The sequence below is a fragment of the Garra rufa genome, chromosome 19 (assembly GCF_049309525.1).
Source record: "Garra rufa chromosome 19, GarRuf1.0, whole genome shotgun sequence".
In the NCBI taxonomy this organism is placed as follows: Eukaryota; Metazoa; Chordata; class Actinopteri; order Cypriniformes; family Cyprinidae; genus Garra; species Garra rufa.
In genome coordinates this window covers 27,721,219-27,741,880 of record NC_133379.1, presented here as the reverse complement: position 1 = coordinate 27,741,880, position 20,662 = coordinate 27,721,219, and the positions used below count along the sequence as shown (strand labels likewise).

The following is a 20,662-nucleotide window of genomic DNA, read 5'->3' as shown; positions in this document are numbered from 1 at the left end:
AAAAAAACTACTCAGCTGTTTTCAACATAATAATAATAAATGTTTTTTGAGCAGCAAACCAGAATATTAGAATGATTTCTGAAGGATCATGTGACTGGAGTAATGATGCTAAAAATTCAGCTTTGAAATCAGGAAAAAATTAGACAATAAATTCAGGCTTGGTCATCTGATAAGACTTCTTAAAAAAAAAAAAAAAAAAAATTATATATATATATATATATATATATATATATATATAAAAAAAACTTAAAAAAAACATTAATAATCTTACCGTTCAAAAACTTTTGACTGTCAGTGTAAGTATGTGCATACTGTATACACACTATAATACACCGTATAGTATGAGTAGTATGCTAGTATACTATTCTGAACACAGCCAATAACTGAACTCCTGAGTGTCAGATGGAATACTGACAAGGTGGAAACGCCTCACATCTAGGCTACCGTTAGATCAGTATCTGTGGCACCATAAACATTGCTTATCTTAAAAATATATAAAAAAAAAATGAAGTTGTATTGCTCACATAAAAAAAGTTTATAGAAAAGGAAGGCAAAAAATGTCTGACAGATTTTTGACAATGATATCCCTGTATATTTTCTGATACAAGCTCATGCACTTCAGCAACATAAGGTGTGCAGACCGAACACAACAATCTAAAAGCTTTAAATGCTTCAAAACATTGTTGAGCAGAGGAAGAAAACACTTATATACAGAAGTAACAAGGTGAAGAATTAATGGAGTTGCCTTATGTTTGGTGACTGAAGCTCAGGGCAGTAAAGTGCTCTTTTTAAAAATTGCCTTTTGATACTGACCCAGGACCTTCTTTGGTTTTAGAATCCATGATTAAACCCTCATAAGCATCAAATTGGTATTTTATACGTATCTAAGGGCAACTTTAATCAGCTTGCAGTAAGGCAGTGGGGTTTAAAGGTCAGGGGTGACAGCTCAAAGTTCAGATCTCCAGCTCCGCCATGGCCCGCTCCAGGGGGTCAGTGCTCCAGTAGTCATGGTCCCAGCCCAGAAACCAGCCTGTGAATGTGGGCGGCTCAAAGCCCTGTTTAATTTTCACGATGGGTGTGCGTGGGTCACGGTTGGCTGGGTCCGTCTCAATGTATCGAGCAGCTGGAGAAAGAGGAATGGATGTAATATAGGATTCATAAAAGGGATTTTAATATAAGCTCATGTTTCTATCGTCTTTTCTTTATTGCACACATTATTGCCACCTACTGGACTGTAGCATCAACCACAGACAGTATTAACTGCATAAAACTATCATGACAGAAACAGTAAATGGTAATTATTTTACCAAAATAAGAGGGATCATACAAAATGCTATTATTTTTTATTTAGTACTGACCTGAATAAGATATTTCACATGAAAGAGGTTTACATATAGTCCACAAGAGAAATAAGTTTAATTTATAAAAATGATCATGTTCAAAAGTTTACAAATGCTTGATTCTTAATACGGTGTTGTTACCTGAAATATCCAGAGCAGTGTTTTGTTTTTTTTTTTTGTTTTTTTTTTTTGTTTAGTGATTCCCTTGTGAGCCCCTCGTTTTTCCTGAACAGTTAAACTCCCAGCTGTTCCATCTTTTTTTTTTTTTTTTTTTACACTGAGGACAACTGAGGTACTCATTTACAACTATTACAGATGGTTCAAACGCTCACTGATCCTTCAAAAGGAAAAACAATGCATTAAGAGCCAGGGGTGAAAACTTTTGAACAGAATTAGGATGTGTACTCATTTTGCCTAAACATCTTTTTTTTCCATTTAGTAATGAAATATCTTCTACAGAAGATACTTACAAAAAAGTAAAATTTACCCTGGTCTTCAAATCTAATAAGTTTTTGTCCCCTTGATCTTAATGCATCGATTTTCCTTCTGGAGCATCAGTGAGCATTTAAACCTTCTGTAATAGTTGCATATGAGTCTGTCAGTTGTCCTCAGTGTGAAAAGATGGATCTCAAAATCATACGTCATTGTTGGAAAGGGTTCAAATACACACAAATGCTGAAAAACCAAAGAATTTGTGGGACCCGAAGGATTTTTCTGAAGAACAGCAGGCAGTTTTACCGTTCAGGACAAACAAGGGACTCATGAACAACTATCACTAAACAAAAACAAAAACAAAAAAAAACAGCTGTTCATCATTCAGGTAACAACAAAATATCAAGAATCATGTGTATGTAAACCTTTGAAGAGGGTCATTTTTATAAATTCAACTAATATTTTCTCTTTTAGACTATATGTAAATGTATTTTATGTGAAACATCTTATTAAGGTCAGTACTAAACAAAAAATAACATGCATTTTCTATGATCCCTCTTATTTTGGTAAAATAATTGACTGTTTTTAGCTGATAATATTATTATAAGATCCTTGAGCACCAAAACAGCATATTAGAATGCTTTTATGATTTTTTTTTTTTATTTTTAAATTTTAATTATATCCAAAATAAAGTTTTGTCAAACATAAATATTAAAAAAATGCAGTGAATTATTATAAGTTTAAAGTGTTTTAAGGAGTCTTACCTGAAGTTATCGCCTCAGTCTTCTCCTCGTCATGAGCTTCATTACCAATCCAAACAAACACCTGCAAAACACAAGATTATTCATTACAGTCCTCTGTGGTGCTTTATTATTTCATTAAAGATCTGTTTTATGTCATGCCAATTATAAAAGAGATCCGTTTTTACTGCACATATACAGGGGTTTTGTTTTCCCAACACTATGTAAAGTAAAACAAACCTTTTAAAGGAAACACCGGGTATACAACTTGTATGGCTTGATATAACATAAATGATGTCTCTTACTGAAATATGTAGTAGAAGACTCATGAAAGATTTAGTTAAAGTTATTTAAAAGATTAAAGTTATTTTTAAAAATCCACATCATTTCATATTTTGAACTATGTGGAGTGACATTATTTTGATGGCATGAATTGGTTGCACTCGGTGAGCTACTGGTGCTACCTGTTGTTATTTTTACTGCAACAACTCAGAAAACAAAATACTGATACTGATATGATGACCACAGCATGTTTACATCCCACCAGGATGGCACCTAGCATTTCTTGTCTTTGCCGTTTATAAGCTCTTTCAGTAGCTATGGTCTACTAAAAGCCTTAAAGGCATTAGGGCTAAAGTGGAGAGAACAAAGACGCTGGTCTTTAGGAAGTTTTATTTGTCCACAGGCATCTTTCCATTATTTTTTCCTCTTCTTTTCACTAAAGCAGGGAAGACTTATCTAAGGGTGTGTTCACACTTGTAGTTCAGTTTGTTTGGTTGAGACCAAAAAGTAAAATTATACATTTAGTCCTGGTCCGCTTAGCGTTCACACTGGCATTTTTGTCAGCAAACCTAAAGATACCAAACCTAAAAGCACAGTGATGCATTCACAACCTGATTGGCCGGGTTGAATGACATATTTCATGACGGAACTCACCGAAAACTCCAAACAAAGCACCCATTCACTGATCAGTCTGCTGATTGCCGTATTTACACGCAATGCCATCTGCTGGACTAAGCGTGCTCATTGTTGCGTGCATATGATTTTATTTTTACCACCTGCAAACTCACAAAGTACAAGGCATCTTACCTCCTCGTTGGTCTATGTTTAATCTCTGCTCGTTTTGTTTTGGATACACAGCTTGTTCCCTTCATGAAATCATGTTGCATAGCGTCGCATCTTGTCATTACTTCCTTTTTTTGTTTCGTTTTTATAGTATTTGGTCCGTGTCGTTCATATTTCATTCAAACTGCAACAGAGTTTGTTTGGAAGCGGACCGAGACCCATCTTTTTAGTGGTCTTGGTCTGCTTGTTTGTTGCACACCAGGGTTCGGATGGCAGCGTTCACACTTACTCAAAGGAACTCCACTAATAGAGCAATCACACCAGGGTTGGTTTTATTCAAACAAAACATGACAAGTGTGAACACACCCTTAGCTTCTCTTGTTACCCTTTGACTGAAAATTACAACCGAAATCCACACAATGTGGAATCATATTATTTTATTTTCAGAGCTGTGTATTCAGAGTTGTGCTGCGGTAAAAATAGCAACAGGTAGTGCCAGTAGCTCACTGAGTGGAACTATTTTATATCATTAAAACAATGGCGCCCCCCCATTGTCCAAAATATGTATATAACAATGTGGAACTACTACATATTTCAGTAAGAGACATCATTTATGTTATATCATGCTTTACAAGTCTTAATACCCAGGGTTCCTTTTAAAGTAGCAAGTTTACCTGATCCCAGGTGTCCAGGATCATAACGTCATCTGTAGCCAGGTCTTCTTGAGTCATTTCACCAGGAACTTCCTCAATCTGCAAGGATATCAATGCATCCATAATTAATGATTCTTTATTATACTTCACTGACAATATACTTAAATCAGGGCGGGCCAAAAACCAGGAAATGTTACTCACAATGAAACGCCCAGTTTTGTTTGAGGAGGCGAACAGTCGTGGCGGGTGGGCATTCATCTTGTCCTTTAGCCTGGCAGATGTGCGGTAATCAGCCTTTCCTCCCAGTGCGTCCCAGAAACTACCTGGAGTGCGACACATACAAGTATATTTACATAAGCTTAAAGGTGCAGTGTGTAGATTTTTGCAGCATCTAGCGGTGAGGTTGTGAATTGCAACCAACGGCTCCCATCCACCGCTCACCCCTCCCTTTACAGAAGCCACGGTGGCCCACAAGGGATTAAAATGTCGTCGTTTATTCTGTCACATACACCCAATGGACCACTATTATGATGCTTCTATGATCTTTCCTTGGCTTTTTTTAAACTTGAAAGCTTAAGTTTTGATTTCTGGGTGAAATACTACTTTAAAAATTTCAGATGAGTTCTCACCATCTTCTCCTCCTTCACCCAGCTCAGAGGGCGACACTCCAAGGATATCACAGAGCTGCTTAGCCCCACGTTTCTCTGTATCACTGGCTCCTTGTCCCACCCATATGAACGATGCAGCTGGGGTCACCAGGACGAAGGCATCGTTGGAGTTCAAATTGGAGGACACGGCCTCAAGCTGAATACAACAATGATTAATATCAGCAAATATTGTGAGAGGATAATTAAAAGCTCCCATTAAGAGTAAATATTAGACACTGACCTCCACGGCTCGTGTGCATCCTGCAGAGTTTGAGCGCACTTGGAAGAACCTAGTCTCGGCTGGCGCAGTCTGACCGCCGTCCCTGGAGGTGCCGCCCTTGTGCACCACCATGGGCTGCCCTCCGAACAGACTCATGAGGTGAGCAGGTTCCTTACCCTGAACCACCCGCACCTGAAAAATACATAGCAAGTACATATTAAACAGAGACATCAGGAAGTCTTGCTTTCGGTAAACTAATTAAAATGCTGGAATTCTGATATACAGATATCAGATACAATACATCACTGTCATTGGCTTTTCAAGAGGTTTTAGTTGAGGACGCATGTAATTCCACAGGGTGGCAGTGTGGAGCTAACTGTGTGGAATGTGGAGCTAATGCCAACATTCCCAGCATCCTTTATGGTCAGCATGATGACAATGGGCTGTTCAACTCCAGTAGGAAGCAAAGATTTATCAATGGCCGCAGCTAAAGCGGTTATTTTTCTCCTATTGCCCCCAAAACTTACAAATGGTCTTGCCATGCTGCTCTCTGCTGAATTATACATTTTTTCCCTATTTGTTCCAACTGTACACAATGCTTTAGAAGATAAATATACTGTACACTACTGTGCAAAAGTTTAGGGTAAAATAAGTATTTTATGCTCACCAAAGCAGCATTATTTAAATAAAATGTGACCCTGGACCACAAAACCAGTCATAAGGGTGAATTTTGTCTGAAAGCTGAATAAATATGTTTTCCATTGATGTATGGTTTAAGATATGACAAGATTTGGTCGAGATACAACTATTTGAAAACCTGGAATCTGACGGTGCAAAAATATTAGATAATTTTGACTCATAAAATTTATTTTTGGCTATTGCTACAAATATATCCGTGCTACTTAAGACTGGTTGTGTGGTCCATGGTCACAAATTACAGTAAAAACAGAAATACTGTGAAAAGTATTTCAATATATTTTAAAACATAATTTATTTCTGTGACTTTACTGTCACTTTTGATCAGTCTAATGCATCCTTGCTGAATAAAAGTATTTAAAAAAAAAATCTTACTGACCCCAAACATCTGCCCGATAGTGTACAATGGACCAAAACAGAGGTGATTCTCTGGATGTTGTTTACTGCATCTACTTAAACATGCTGAATGTGTTTTTGTATACCAGTTTAATGTGCATGACAGCATGCATAAATACAGAGAGTAAAAACAAAATTAAATCACACTACGAATCAATGCATGATGGCGCATTTCTGTTAATGTTCACATGCTCACTCCCAAAAGTAATCTACAAATGAGTAAGACAGTTAGTCATTTGTGCACAAATGACAAAATATCAAAACGAAGACACAAGGACACAAGTGGAGGCGTATACAGCGATAATGCATGTCAGTGTACAGAGCCTTACAAAAGAAGCTTAATCTTTTTACATATTGATCATGCATGTCAATTACGCAGACACCAATGAAATCATGATTTGAAAGACCCTCTGCTAAAGCCTTGATTCTTTTGTCTGTACAAATTCAATTAGATAATGGACATTATGCTGCTACACTCTGGAAAATAAAAAAAAACGTTAGAGGAACAAGAATAGGAATTTCCTAAACTTCCTTTCAGGTTTGTATCTGTAGTGTTGTTCATGTAATATAAGATCATTTTTAATTGTGTAAATATGGAGAAACGTTCAGGCTCTGTACAGGGACATGCAATCCTGTGATATGGATACCTGAGTTGTGAGGGGAGCACCAGCCACCTACAGCAGGATGTAGATTATGAATAAAGGACAGGAAGGAAAGACATAGAGGTGGAAGTGGATTTAACAGATGGAAAAAAAAAATAAAAGAAATAAATGACAAAATGTAGCTAAGCTGTGACAGGATACAGCAGGACGCAGGAACACCTGGAAGCTTGAACTTAGTCAACATGAAATCAAAATTAGCCCTAATTACTTTGTTTACCATGATTCATTATTGCACAGAATTCTACAACAACAAAAAAAGTTTGTTTTAATAAAATTTCATCACAGTTATAAAATGGGTTGTTAATGGTGTTTCATTTTGACTTTGATTAAAAGGAGAGAATCACAATTGCACATTTAATGAGAAGCCCCAGCATGACACATATGGATATGATTGTAATAAAGTGATCTATTGAGATTTATTCATTAGCATTACCTGCACAGGTCCACCTCCAAGCTCATCGTCCAGCTGGGCGGCCAAGATGGCAGATGCCCCAATCTCATCTTGTGAGGAGTCCGCACCCTGCCTGTGACAGACACCATACATAAGTCAGACATTATAGGATAGCTTTTGAAAACACATAGAATGTCCTCATGTGATTATATCAGATGAAGCTTTAGATTAACTGTGTGAGATCAAGTCATACCAGATGTAGATAATATGGCCCTGTCTGCCTCCATGGCGGTAATTGTACAGGATAATGTAACTGTCTCCACCGTAGAACTGGCCGTAGGTAGAGGGGTCAACTGGAACCTTGTCTGAACTTTCAATACGCCAGATCTGAAGTATCAGGTGACATAAAAATAAAAATATCATTACAGGACCCTCATTGTATTTGTATACACAACATATTGTGTGACTTCAGATCCTTCAGCTCCAGTTCCATGCAGGGTGTGCTCACTCACTGACCTGTTTCTCTCCGTTGCCGCCATCAATCATTCCATGTTGGGCGGCCATGGCTGGTGAATCATGCAGAGTTGAAGCATCAAACGGCACCTTCTCGATCTTAGCAATGCTGTTTGAGACATAAGCAATGCCCAGACCCTCCGTCTGGTCCACATCGCGCCAGTTTTTGAAGAATTGTTTGAATAGAGGAGTCTCGCCCATCTCTGGGAGAATCTGAACCTGTGTATGCTTCGGGTAACCCATTTTCTTAATGAACTCATCTGCTGCCTTCATGGCAGCCTTTCTTTCTTCCACATTGGCATCTTTTCCTAAAAAACAAACATTGGTGTGTCAAAAAAAAATGAATAAAGGAAAAGGCTCTTTTTGTTTTGTCAGAAAATAGCATTTACCTTTCCAAACAAAGATTTTGCCATCTGAGCCATGATCCAGGATGAAACAGTCGCTTGATTCCAGTGCACTCTGGGAGAAAGGATTCTCAGCGGCCACCAGGGCAATTGTCATGTCTCCACTGGCATCAGACACCTGGAGTACAGGAAAACGTCAATAAATTGAATGTACTAATGGTTTACGAGGGCGATTTATCTAATTCGCATGGATAAAATCCAGTGGCTACCTTGTAGAGTTTGGCCATCTTCCTGTTAGAGGCATCAGCCTTGATATCGTCAGATGCTCCTTCAGGCAGGTCTGGTTTTTCTCCAAGAACCTGGCAGCAGATAATTGGAACATGTATTTAGTGGATCTCTTGTTGATTTTGAAATTTAAGCTTTCTGTCTTTCTTACCTCCAACATCTTCTCGCGTTCCACCCCTTCTTCACACACATATACGCGAGCACGTCCACTGCGTTCATTGTCACGAATGCCCTTCGCAAGCTGAGTAGCTTTTAGCTTCTCAAAGCGGTTACTCTTTGAACCACACCACTGGTAGATCTCCTGTAAAAATACACAGTTATTATATACAGTTTTTTTTACAATATTAATACTCCCTCACTCTCTTCATATGATACTCACGTTGCCCAAGTCCAGGATGAAACAGTCTCCCTGGTTAAAGCTCTCCCAGCTGACTGGCACTTCTGTTGCTCTGACAACACGCCGACCTTTGACTTGTAGCACACGTTGCACTATAACTTCATTGGTGACCACATGCTTGAATCCAGATGCAACTCCACCTTTCTGTAAAACAAATCAAAACAAAACCAAAATGAAACACACAAAAGCCCAAACCAAAACATAAAAAATGAAAGAAAACCAAACCAAACAGTAAAATAAAACCAAATAAAACAAAAGCCAAAAGAAAACGAACCCAAAGCAAAAACCAAAGAAGACCAAACGAAAAATCTAAAGACAACCAAAACAAACCAAACAAAAAGCAAAAAATAAAAGACCAAAACAAAAATTAAGCAAAAAAACAACAACAAACCAAACGGTAAAAAACTAAAGAAATCCAAATCAAAACAAACAAATCAAAAACCAAAAGAAAACCAAACAGTAAACAAAAAACAAACCAAAAAGCAAGAGAAAACCAAACCAAATATAAAAAATAAAAAATAAACTAAAACCAGATGGAAAACCAAACCAGACAAAACAAAAAGCAAAATAAAACCAACCCAAACCAAAAGAAAACCAAACAAAGCAAAAAGCAAAAGTAAACCAAACCAAAATGCAAAATAAAACCAACCCAAACCACAAAAACAAACAAACCAAAAAGCAAAAGAAATCCAACCCAAACTAAAGCAAAAGAAAATCAACCAAAACCAAACAAAAAGCAAAAGAAAACCAGCCCAAACCAAAAAGCTAAAGAAAAACAACCCAAACAAAAAGGAAAACCAAAACAAAACATAACATAAAAGAAAATCAAAACAAAAAAGCAAAAGAAAAATCGAACCAAAACAAAAAGCAAAAATAAAAAACAAAAAAGCAAAACAAAAAGCAAAAGACAACTGAAACTAAACAAAAAGTAAAAGAAAAAAGAAAAGAAAAAAGAAAATCAAACCAAACAAAGGGCAAAAGAAAACCAAACAAAACAAAAAGAAAAGGAAATTTCAATATTTTAACATTAACATTTTGTGGCAAAAACATAAAAAGATATTCATACAGTCAATGATTTTTTTTTTTTTAAATCTTGGACATCTTTTATTTGAATAAGTCACTTTAGACTCACTTTCCATTTGTCCTATCAACAATCGGACCACTCACCATGTACTGCAGCCCTTTCTTAAAATATCCCAGAAAAGTTTTAGACTCATAGCCTTGAACTTCACGGTACTGGATGGGCTTTCCACCCAAATAGTCATCCATCTGCACTGTGAAAATGGCAGCCGCCCCACTTTCATCTTGCGTGCAGTAGTCACCTGTCAGTTGAGGGAAAATGTAAGAAATGTAGCTGATGCATTTCACATTTGAACCATCTAGCTTGTCTGGTAAATTAGGCAGAACAGCTACTTCAGTATAGAAATACATTTCATAATCTTTTTAACATAGCATTGTCAACTTACCTAGCCAGAAGTGGAGGTCATACTGTAGGTTGCCAGAGCGTTGTTTGATAGTATTGAGGACCACGTAAGCATCACCAGTGTAGAATCCTCCATAGAGGTTCTCAGGTACTGCCACCAAATCAAACTTCTCAATTCTCCACACTTGGAGCCCAGGTTCCTTGCCTGCTCGCTCAAACTCAGCGTGGTACACCATGCTGCCTAGAGAAAAATACACAAACACACATTGTCTATTGTCAAGCATTTGTCATGGATTTATTTATTTTTTTATTTTTATTTTTATTTTTTTTGAGTTTGCACACTCCTAAAGATCTTAAATCCACATTGCAGTAACAGAGCAAATTAAACCCAGTGAACTAGACTATAAAAAATTCAGTGGCTGGGAGTTTCCTTCTGTGGTGATGGACAGTTGGGCTGAATGCAGGAAAAAGAAAGCACTGTGACTAATGCTGCTGGAGTGACAGTGCCAACCGTGGACATAGCCTGACCGGATCATTCAGAACACCAGCCCTCGCATGCAGTTGTCCACCAGCACTTAATGTGGTAAGAGCCTCTGAGAGGGTGACCATGTCAGCTGAGCTTACCGCCCACTTGTGGGGTGGGGATACGGTGAAGTTTGGATGTTTTAGACATGAGTCATTCAGAAATGAGACGGTAGCTTTGTAATACATTTTACTGACCACAAGACATTCCTCAGACACCAAAAAAAAAAAATCCAACCAAGAAGGGTGCAGTGTTTACCAAGGATCAATATTTACCGAACATCCATCACAATTACCTCAGAAGTTGTGTTTTAGGATTTCTTAACCTTATGAAATAACTACATGAGTGCAAACATTGTTTGGCAATGGAACCAATGACTACCTAAAAGTAAAGGACGAGGAGGACTTGCATTTCCAAATATGGTGCTCAGAGTGGTCAAGTTTTGATCTGTCTAATACATTATTATATAGTATTATATGTGACTGCTTCATTGTGAAATACAAATGAATGGGGAATGGTTGCTGAATATTTAGTCTTGCCATCACATTTATTAAAACAATAATTAAATATATATATATATATATATATATATATATATATATATATATATATACAAAAACTTCCCTGGTTAAAATTTTAGATTTTGCTAATATTTTTTCTGAAGAAAGATAAATGCGTATATTGAAGAAAGCCAAAAAAAAAAAAAAAATGTCATGGATGTATATTTACTGAGTAACCCACTATTTTGTAGAGGGAGGTCAAAATGGCAATTTTCACCGGAGATTCAGTTACAGGGGGTACAAATGACTTCAGAAAGATGGCAGCATCATAACATTACATTTACACAGAGATTGGTAGTTCTATTAGTAACATTTGTTGACTTAAGAAATCTTTACTGCATTATGTGCCAATGGTGACCATTCAAAAATGGGAAAACAGTACTTTAATTTTTTTCCATAAAGAGTCCATGCCTGTAACTCAAGAAGTATTAAAGACACCTTAGTTTTAGATGTTGGGTCTTAACGAAGTTTCCTTTTGGCATGTTTATTTTTAAGGCCCTATGAGATTCAGTTCCAGAGATATTGAAACGTGATATAAGTTTTTGCCATGTCGTCCAGCCCTAAAATGTACACATTTTCAGTGGTGAAAAATCAAATGTGGGTCAGTTTGAAAAACATACAACACTTCTTTTCTTTTAAAGAGTAATGTCTGAAGAACAAATAATGTTAAAACTAGGGATGTATCTCATTTCCTTCCTTTAGACAACTGCATTGAACAAAGGCTACCTGTCTGAGTGCCACAAATATTCTTTTTCCAAAGTTTGGGTGCTTATAACTCAAGACGTATTAAAGATATTGCAATATGATTTAGGATTCTAGTTGTTAATAAACCTTTCTTTTGGAATCTTAATTATCAAGGTCAGGGGATATGGGGATCTCAATGAGGCTCCATGTCCAGATTGTTGAATATTACCCAAACCAAATGTTGGTCACTTTGTTTTTTTAAATAAAATAAGTATCCGCTGTATACAATGTCTGAAGAATAAATAATGTTGAAATTAGAATTGTATCTTGTGTCCCTCTATCAAAACAATTGCATAGAACATCCCTGTTAAAAGTGCACTGAAATGGTCAAGTTGAAGCACATTACCTTGCTTTCTGCACTCTATTTATAAGATTCTATATTTGAATAAGTTTTTAGGTATATTTGGAAGGGATTTTGTGCTAAATTAAATATGCATATTAACTGTAATATTTACTGGAAATATCCAATATCAACCAATTAGAAATTCTCTAATATCTAAAAAATCTCTAATATCAGCTGATAACCAATATGGTATTGATATACTTTCAATAAGCATAGTCATTAAGCACATTGTCTCTCATCATCTCCAAGCACATTACACCAAAAATCAGCCACATATTTTGATATCATGATAAGGTCTTATTTCTCTCTCTACACTCAACCTGGCAATTAGGCACTTCAGTAGAACTGTATAAGATACAGTTGTCACCATGCATCCACTAACACCTTCTATATTAGATCAAAGTGCAATTAGGCACCATATGCTTCACAATCAGGCATCTATTTCAAGCCAGACACAGGCGTGCTATGAAACAACTGCTTTATAATGCACTTGAATAGACATGCTGCACCATTTGCTCTACTTCAGCTGTTGTCCTTTTAGCATGTGCAACAAGGTCTATGCCGTGTGATCCGGAACTGATTTCCAAATGTTCTGATGTGCTCAAGCACATAAAGGGACATTGTAACTTCTGAAATCTCCTCTGAACACAAAGCATCAGTGTGAGAGAAAGGCTAATTAAACAGAACATTGTTTCACGAAAATGACTGATCTCAGTCTCTAATATACTGCTCAGGGTTACTCTCTTGAGACATGCATGAAATGTTTAGCATACAGGCTATTCTGAACTAAACACATCTTGTCGGATGTAGCTGATGAGGCTGCCGCCAGACTGCTAGCCCACAGCAGACTATAAATAGCCTAGGTCATGTGACATTTGCTTATGGGTCAAAATGGGAGGGAGATGTTTCTGGGAAGTGCCTGTATACACTCTGATAGGCCTTAATACAAGAAAAAAGCAGCAGGATGTCAGAATAGTACTTGCTTTTTGGTAGTATGTCTGAGAATATATTTATACAATGCACCTGCATACTTTATGTGAATGCATACTTTATCAATAGCTGAGACGTCACTGAATTCAGAAAATATGGTAAATTAAACAAGCCCTTGTTTCCTAACAGTTCTTGCAATCTGTAGTTGTGACACAGTGGCCCTCTGAAAATTTTGAAAGAAAGGAGATAAATCTGAAGTGGAAATGTATACATGCAGAGGTCCTAAATCTGTTAAACATGTATATACTTCCAAGACTGTGTAGTACAAAATAATTCATGTAATTTGACACAATCCTCAGTCTGGAAGAACTGACTAAATCATCTTCCTTTTTTCCTGGAGAAATGCCTGAATCTGAGGAACTCCTGGGGTGACTTGGTTTTTCCAACTAGATATTTTATCCAACACCTTTTACAAGCACCAAAGTTCTTTGGATAACATCTCAGCATGGCGTCTACACCAAGTCTAAACCTTGTTTAAGCACTTGACTGCACCCTGTGTTTACCCAAAGAGAAAACAGCCTAACCAGTGACTACACTTACTGTGTTTTATAGCCCCATATTAAAGTACAAGACTCTCAAAATTGTAATTTTGTATATAGGTGAACATGCAAGCGTTCAAAGTCTGAGCTATAAAGGGTGTCGGACTGTTTCTATCTGATTGGTGTGGCTGATACTTCCTTGTCTAGTTCCTCCAATCTAATGTTGAACAGCTACAGTAACAGAACACCTTTCTTAAGAAATTCACGAAAGCAAACACATGCAGTGCAGCATAAAGGAAATTCTCTGAATGTGTTATGAATCTGATGTCAGTGTCACATGAGAATGTGGGTTTTGTAATGTTATATGACATAATAAAATATCACACACCTCACATTCAATACAATCCATTGTGTGTTACTTCTCTTAAATATGTGACCCTGGACCACAAAACCACTCAAAAGTCGCACGAATATATTTGTAGCAGCAACAATACTTTGTATGGCTCAAAATTATCGATTTTTCTTTTGTTTCCTTTAAATCATTAAGGTATTAAGTAAAGATCATGTTCCATGAAATTTTTTTTTTTTTTCAAAACTTAATTTTTGATAAGCAATATGCATTGCCAAGTACTTGAAAGGCGATTATCTCAATTATTATTTTATTTTTTGCACCCTCAGATTCCAAATTTTCAAACAGTTGTATCTCGCCAAATATTGTCCTATGCTAACAAACCATACATCAACTGAAAGCTCAATTAAACAAAAAAAAGACCCTTATGACTTTTGTTGTCCAGGGTGACAGGGTCACATATATTCTTAAAGGCGTTTACAGTACATGTGTGTGTGGTATCAATAGTCTGTCTGAGCTTACTTTTCTGTGGAGGCACAATACCTACTCTCACAGTCTGTTATTCTTGTAAATCACTAGGTTTGCTTGGATTAGAACACCCATGTAGAAACGCTAACATGTTATTAGTGCTAGTTATCTACCTGGCTACAGACTGCATGAATTGTTTTTATGGGGTTTTTTCAAGCTAGTGTTTTGCACAGGTTTGCACTGTGGTTGTATTTAGGGGTGGAGATAGAGTTGGGCCAGAGAAAATATCATTAACCTGATTCTTTGTAAAAACAAACAAAAAAAAAATCTGTGAGAAATCCTCACTAATATAGTTAAACAAATGTGTGTGTATCTGTGGTTCCATGAAGAATATTTAAAAGGGTCATGACATGAGAAATCAAATTTTCATTGATTTTTTTGGCATATAAATGGTCTTCGTATCATTAAAACATCCTGCAAGTTTCATAGCTTAAAACTTTCTCCTCATTATAAACAAAACATTTATTTAATCAAGCTGCAGAAACAGCTCATTTGAATCTGAGGTGCAAGGTGACCTCACCCATACACAAACATTTGCATAAACACTGCCTCCAGAGCAAGGCATTGACGAATAGTCATCTTCTTATCATAGGCCCCGCCCACTGGTGTTTAGTTGCTTAATGGCTGACACGCCGAATGAGAGTGTCGCATTGTATCAAAAGCAACTAGAAATTGCAATCACTGCCGCTATCTTGTCTACAATGGAAAAGCTTTAACCCCTTAACTGTCACCCCCATTTTTTTTAAATAGGCATGAAAGTGCACTATCCAAACTTCAATTGTTGTAATTCATGAACACTTTGGAATACATATCTAAGGTTGGTCTCTTTTTAAAAAAGACAATCGGCAGATTATTGTAGAAGTGGAATTTTTTCAAAAAAATAAAGTATCAACAAATTATAGAAGTTTAAATTTACTGTAAACAAAATGCACTGTACAATTTTTATTATATTTTATATAAAATACATATTTTACATAACAGGTTTTATCTTAAATTTGATATCAAATTGAAGCCTCACATCTAAATAAGTTATGTTCCAAATTTGAAGTTGATATGAAAAAAATTAAGGTCCCTGTCAAAGTTTGTTTAGGGCGTTATACCACAAACAGCCACCGGGTGCCATACAAATGCCATTTATATTTTTTCTGTCACAAAAGTCTAAATTTATCTGAAAAGTTTTATTCAATCACAAAATAACCACCAAATATGCAATTCTGAGACACAGACCTTTCCAATGATATGTTTTTGTGATGATTGTAAAAAGTTGTGATTCTAAAAGACCGTAATGCATTTTGTAATATGACACCGCTAAGGGGTGGAGACCGCCAAATGATTTTAAAGTAACATTTCCATGGTAACGCAATGTCCAATTTCAAAATGGTTTTCACTGGATGATTCTTCAGCTTCTAAGCTTTCAAATGATATATAATTTATGATGGTTACTAAAAAATTTGATAGAGAAAAAGGAAAACGGAAAAAAGAGCGCCAAGCGTCCCACAGGTGGGACGGTGACAGTTAAGGGGTTAAAGGACCTGCCCCTTAAAAACAGGCCATTTTAAAGAGGGTTTAAAATTATCTTTTTTCCACATATTTATTTTGTTTTTGTTTTTTTTAAAAACAACAACAACAAAACTTTATTAACATTATTAGTAAACCTCAAGGAACATGTTAAAATAATAAAAAAAAATCCATGCCATTACCCCTTTAACATCTATGGTAACTGCCATTCCACTTTTTTTTGGTAAAAAAAGGTTCTTTGGATGTTTAAAATGTTCTTCAAACTAAGAAGAGCTCACTTAAAAGGTTATATGTTCTATGAAGGTTCTAAAAAGTCTTTTTGGATTTTTTTTTTTTTTTTTTAAAGTATATATGTATTCGACAGATTTGTTTGGAGCTATCTGTAGCCAGTGAGTCGAGTAAACAACTTCATAACTGTCATAAACATGACTTTTCCTGGCAGGTTGCTGTAGTTTTTGATAAACACTGAAGGCGTTTCCTGAGGTGATGTAGAGCAACTTCCTCTTTTGCTACAGCATCTTTACCACAAAGTTAATGTTTGTCTCAGTTAGGTGTGTCTCTATGGTAACAGATGATAAATGCACACAAGGGTCTGATGATGAGTAATCAAAAGTGGAACTTCAAATCTTTAAGTTCCTATTATGGCCATAGCCGTTTTTTACAAGACACCAAATTTACACTAAAAGTAGTGCAATATGTTTGCTTGAGTTATTTGCACTTGAAAGTTGAAACCAAGAATTTTCCACTCAGCTTAGGTTGAAGATAAATCGATCCAAATATCAATAGTGGGCCTACTCTTCTAAATGCATATGTGACAGCAGGATAGAACCGCCCTGCAGACTTCACACTTACAAAGATCCCGTTTTACCGCATAATGAAAAGGCGCATCCCAGATTCAGAATCTCTCCATATAAGGCTTTGTTTGATGAGTAGTTTCAGCGCTTAATACCAAAATAGAAGTTTTGTAAAGCAATGCGATATATTGCACGGCCTACACATGCAAAAACGATTTAAACTGCAGTGTGTTTGAGTTCTTGCCGTGTCCCGTGCGAAGTGGAAACATTACGCACACAGAGACGTCTGTGTGGAAAGTAACACTTCAGCTTTGTTTACAGTGAATTAAATCGTCACATTTGAGCTGACTTCATTACTTTGTGGCTGAGTAGGTTGGTTAAAGGTAAAAAAAAAACCAGATGTAAAATATAACAGACTTACCTAGAGTTGAATAACAGGAGTCTGTGTATAGCGGAGATACAGAAAATGCTATTGCAGAATATTGTGTCTGGGCAAGGCAACACCCCTCTGATTACTGCGGTCAAGCCAGCCGCGCTTCAAAAATACACGGTCAAACCAGCCGCACTTTTTTTTTTTATTGCGCGTGTAATCGTGCACTTACGGTACGGGTACTGCGAGCAGGCAAAATGCATGTGAAGAAGCTGTCAAACCGGCGTTTCCTATATACTTTATATTCGTATGTTTATAAATACTTTACATTAGTCCATAAACGTTTGCATTGTATATTAATTATTCTTAATTATTTATTAATGTAAAAAAAAATAATACTATTAATGTGTTTTATTCCGTTTTTTTATTTTGATGTTTGTGTGTGTGTGTGTAGGCTCTCTCTCTCTCACTGACTATATATAGAAGAAGAAAACTGTATAAACGTGTATAAATCCTTTTATGTATAAACGTTTGTATTTGTACATTATTAAAAATAATTTATTAATGTTAATAAATGTTAATATAAATTTTTTTTTTTTAATTTTTTTTTTTTAATGTTTGTATGTGTGTGTGTGTGTGTGTGTGTGTGTGTGTGTGTGTGTGTGTGTATACAAATATATAATGTTTGTAAATACTTTTACTTTGATCCTGGCTATCAATGTTTTAATTTCAAGTCATTTTACTGTACAGTTTCAGTGAAAATTAAAGGCAAAATCATCCCAAACATACTTGCACTTGTATAATTTCCTTATATAGGTTAGCTCATACAAAACAACATGTGTCCTAGCACTTGGATTATTTCTATATATTTAAATACTCAAAAAATATTCCTTTATAGGTTAGCTCATTCTTTCAATTGATCTGTATTCAGAGTGACCCTGACTATCACTGTAGTTATTTTCAAGACATTTTACTGTATAGTTTTGGAGAAAATTAGAATCAAAATCACCCTAAACAACAAAATGAGTCCTATAGTACTTGTACTGTATCCCATTTTCCAACACTCATAAAAAATGTCCCTCTATAGGTTAGCTCATTCTTTCACTCCATCTGTATTCAGAGTGACCCTGACTATCACTGTCATTATTTTCAAGACATTTTACTGTATAGTTTTGGAGAAAATTAGAATCAAAATCACCCTAAACAACAAAATGAGTCCTATAGCACTTGTACTGTATCCCATTTTCCAACACTCATACAAAATATTCCTTTATAGGTTAGCTCATTCTTTCAATTGATCTGTATTCAGAGTGACCCTGACTATCACTATAGTTATTTTCAAGACATTTTACTGTATAGTTTTGGAGAAAATTAGAAACAAAATCACCCTAAACTACAAAATGAGTCCTATAGCACTTGTACTGTATCCCATTTTCCAACACTCATAAAAAATGTCCCTCTATAGGTTAGCTCATTCTTTCACTCCATCTGTATTCAGAGTGACCCTGACTATCACTGTCATTATTTTCAAGACATTTTACTGTATAGTTTTGGAGAAAATTAGAATCAAAATCACCCTAAACAACAAAATGAGTCCTATAGCACTTGTACTGTATCCCATTTTCCAACACTCATAAAAAAAATTCCTTTATAGGTTAGCTCATTCTTTCAATTGATCTGTATTCAGAGTGACCCTGACTATCACTGTAGTTATTTTCAAGACATTTTACTGTATAGTTTTGGAGAAAATTAGAATCAAAATCACCCTAAACAACAAAATGAGTCCTATAGCACTTGCACTGTATCCCATTTTCCAACACTCATAAAAAAAATCCTTTATAGGTTAGCTCATTCTTTCAATTGATCTGTATTCAGAGTGACCCTGACTATCACTGTAGTTATTTTCAAGACATTTTACTGTATAGTTTTGGAGAAAATTAGAAACAAAATCACCCTAAACTACAAAATGAGTCCTATAGCACTTGCATTGTATCCCATTTTCCAACACTCATAAAAAACATTCCTTTATAGGTTAGCTCATTCTTTCACTCCATCTGTATTCAGAGTGACCCTGACTATCAGTGTAGTTATTTTCAAGACATTTTACTGTATAGTTTTGGAGAAAATTAGAAACAAAATCACTTTAAACTACAAAATGAGCCCTATAGCACTTGCACTGTATCCCATTTTCCAACACTCATAAAAAATATTCCTTTATAGGTTAGCTCATTCTTTCACTCCATCTGTATTCAGAGTGACCCTGACTATCAGTGTAGTTATTTTCAAGACATTTTACTGTATAGTTTTGGAGAAAATTAGAAACAAAATCACTTTAAACTACAAAATGAGCCCTATAGCACTTGCACTGTATCCCATTTTCCAACACTCATAAAAAATATTCCTTTATAGGTTAGCTCATTCTTTCAATTGATCTGTATTCAGAGTGACCCTGACTATCACTGTAATTATTTTCAAGACATTTTACTGTATAGTTTTGGAGAAAATTAGAATCAAAATCACCCTAAACAACAAAATGAGTCCTATAGCACTTTCACTGTATCCCATTTTCCAACACTCATAAAAAATGTTCCTCTATAGGTTAGCTCATTCTTTCACTCCATCTGTATTCAGAGTGACCCTGACTTTCACTGTAGGTATTTTCAAGACATATTACTGTATAGTTTTGGAGAAAAACAATAACAAAATCACCCTAAACAACAAAATGCATCCTGTTATTTGCACTGTTTCCCATTTTCCAACACTCATAAAAAATATTCCTCTATAGGTTAGCTCATTCTTTCAATTGATCTGTATTCAGAGTGACCCTGACTATCACTGTAATTATTTTCAAGACATTTTACTGTATAGTTTTGGAGAAAAACAATAACAAAATCACCCTAAACTACAAAATAAGTCTTATAGCACTTGCACTGTATACCAATGTCCAACACTTGTCCAAATTTTTCCTCTATAGGTGAGCTTATTCTTTCACTCCATCTGTATTCAGAATTGTATAAACAGATTTTAAGAAATGCTACATTAGATGGAACACCAAGAGAGTGCAATAAAAAGAAAGCTTTATTATTATTATTATTATTATTATTATTATTATTATTATTATTATTATTATTTTATGTTAATTTAATTGTAAGTTATTTGAATATTTCATTGAAACAACACTGATGTATTTGAAACTTGCATTTATTCCTATTTGTGTGTGTGTGTGTGTGTGTGTGTGTGTGTGTGTGTTTTATTAAAAA

The 20,662-nt window shown here is 35.7% G+C and overlaps 1 protein-coding gene across 2 annotated transcripts; it reads right to left on the bottom strand.

Moving 5' to 3' along the window:
- Positions 1-569: 569 nt before the first annotated feature.
- Positions 570-17,540, bottom strand: gsna (gelsolin a). 2 transcript variants are annotated; one of them, XM_073824826.1, is made up of 17 exons: positions 17,454-17,540; positions 10,248-10,445; positions 9,949-10,103; positions 8,764-8,925; positions 8,536-8,685; positions 8,369-8,458; positions 8,145-8,277; positions 7,759-8,063; positions 7,496-7,629; positions 7,285-7,375; positions 6,837-6,863; positions 5,119-5,289; positions 4,860-5,034; positions 4,432-4,553; positions 4,252-4,329; positions 2,537-2,597; positions 570-1,123 (listed from the first exon to the last, which is right to left on the bottom strand). In XM_073824826.1, the coding sequence occupies exons 2-17, from the start codon at positions 10,438-10,440 to the stop codon at positions 954-956; spliced, it is 2,217 nt and encodes a 738-aa protein (XP_073680927.1). In that variant the 5' UTR covers positions 10,441-10,445; positions 17,454-17,540; the 3' UTR covers positions 570-953. The 2 variants fall into 2 exon arrangements, with proteins under 2 accessions (XP_073680927.1, XP_073680928.1); XM_073824827.1 differs by lacking the exon at positions 6,837-6,863.
- Between the last annotated feature and the right edge of the window lie 3,122 nt (positions 17,541-20,662).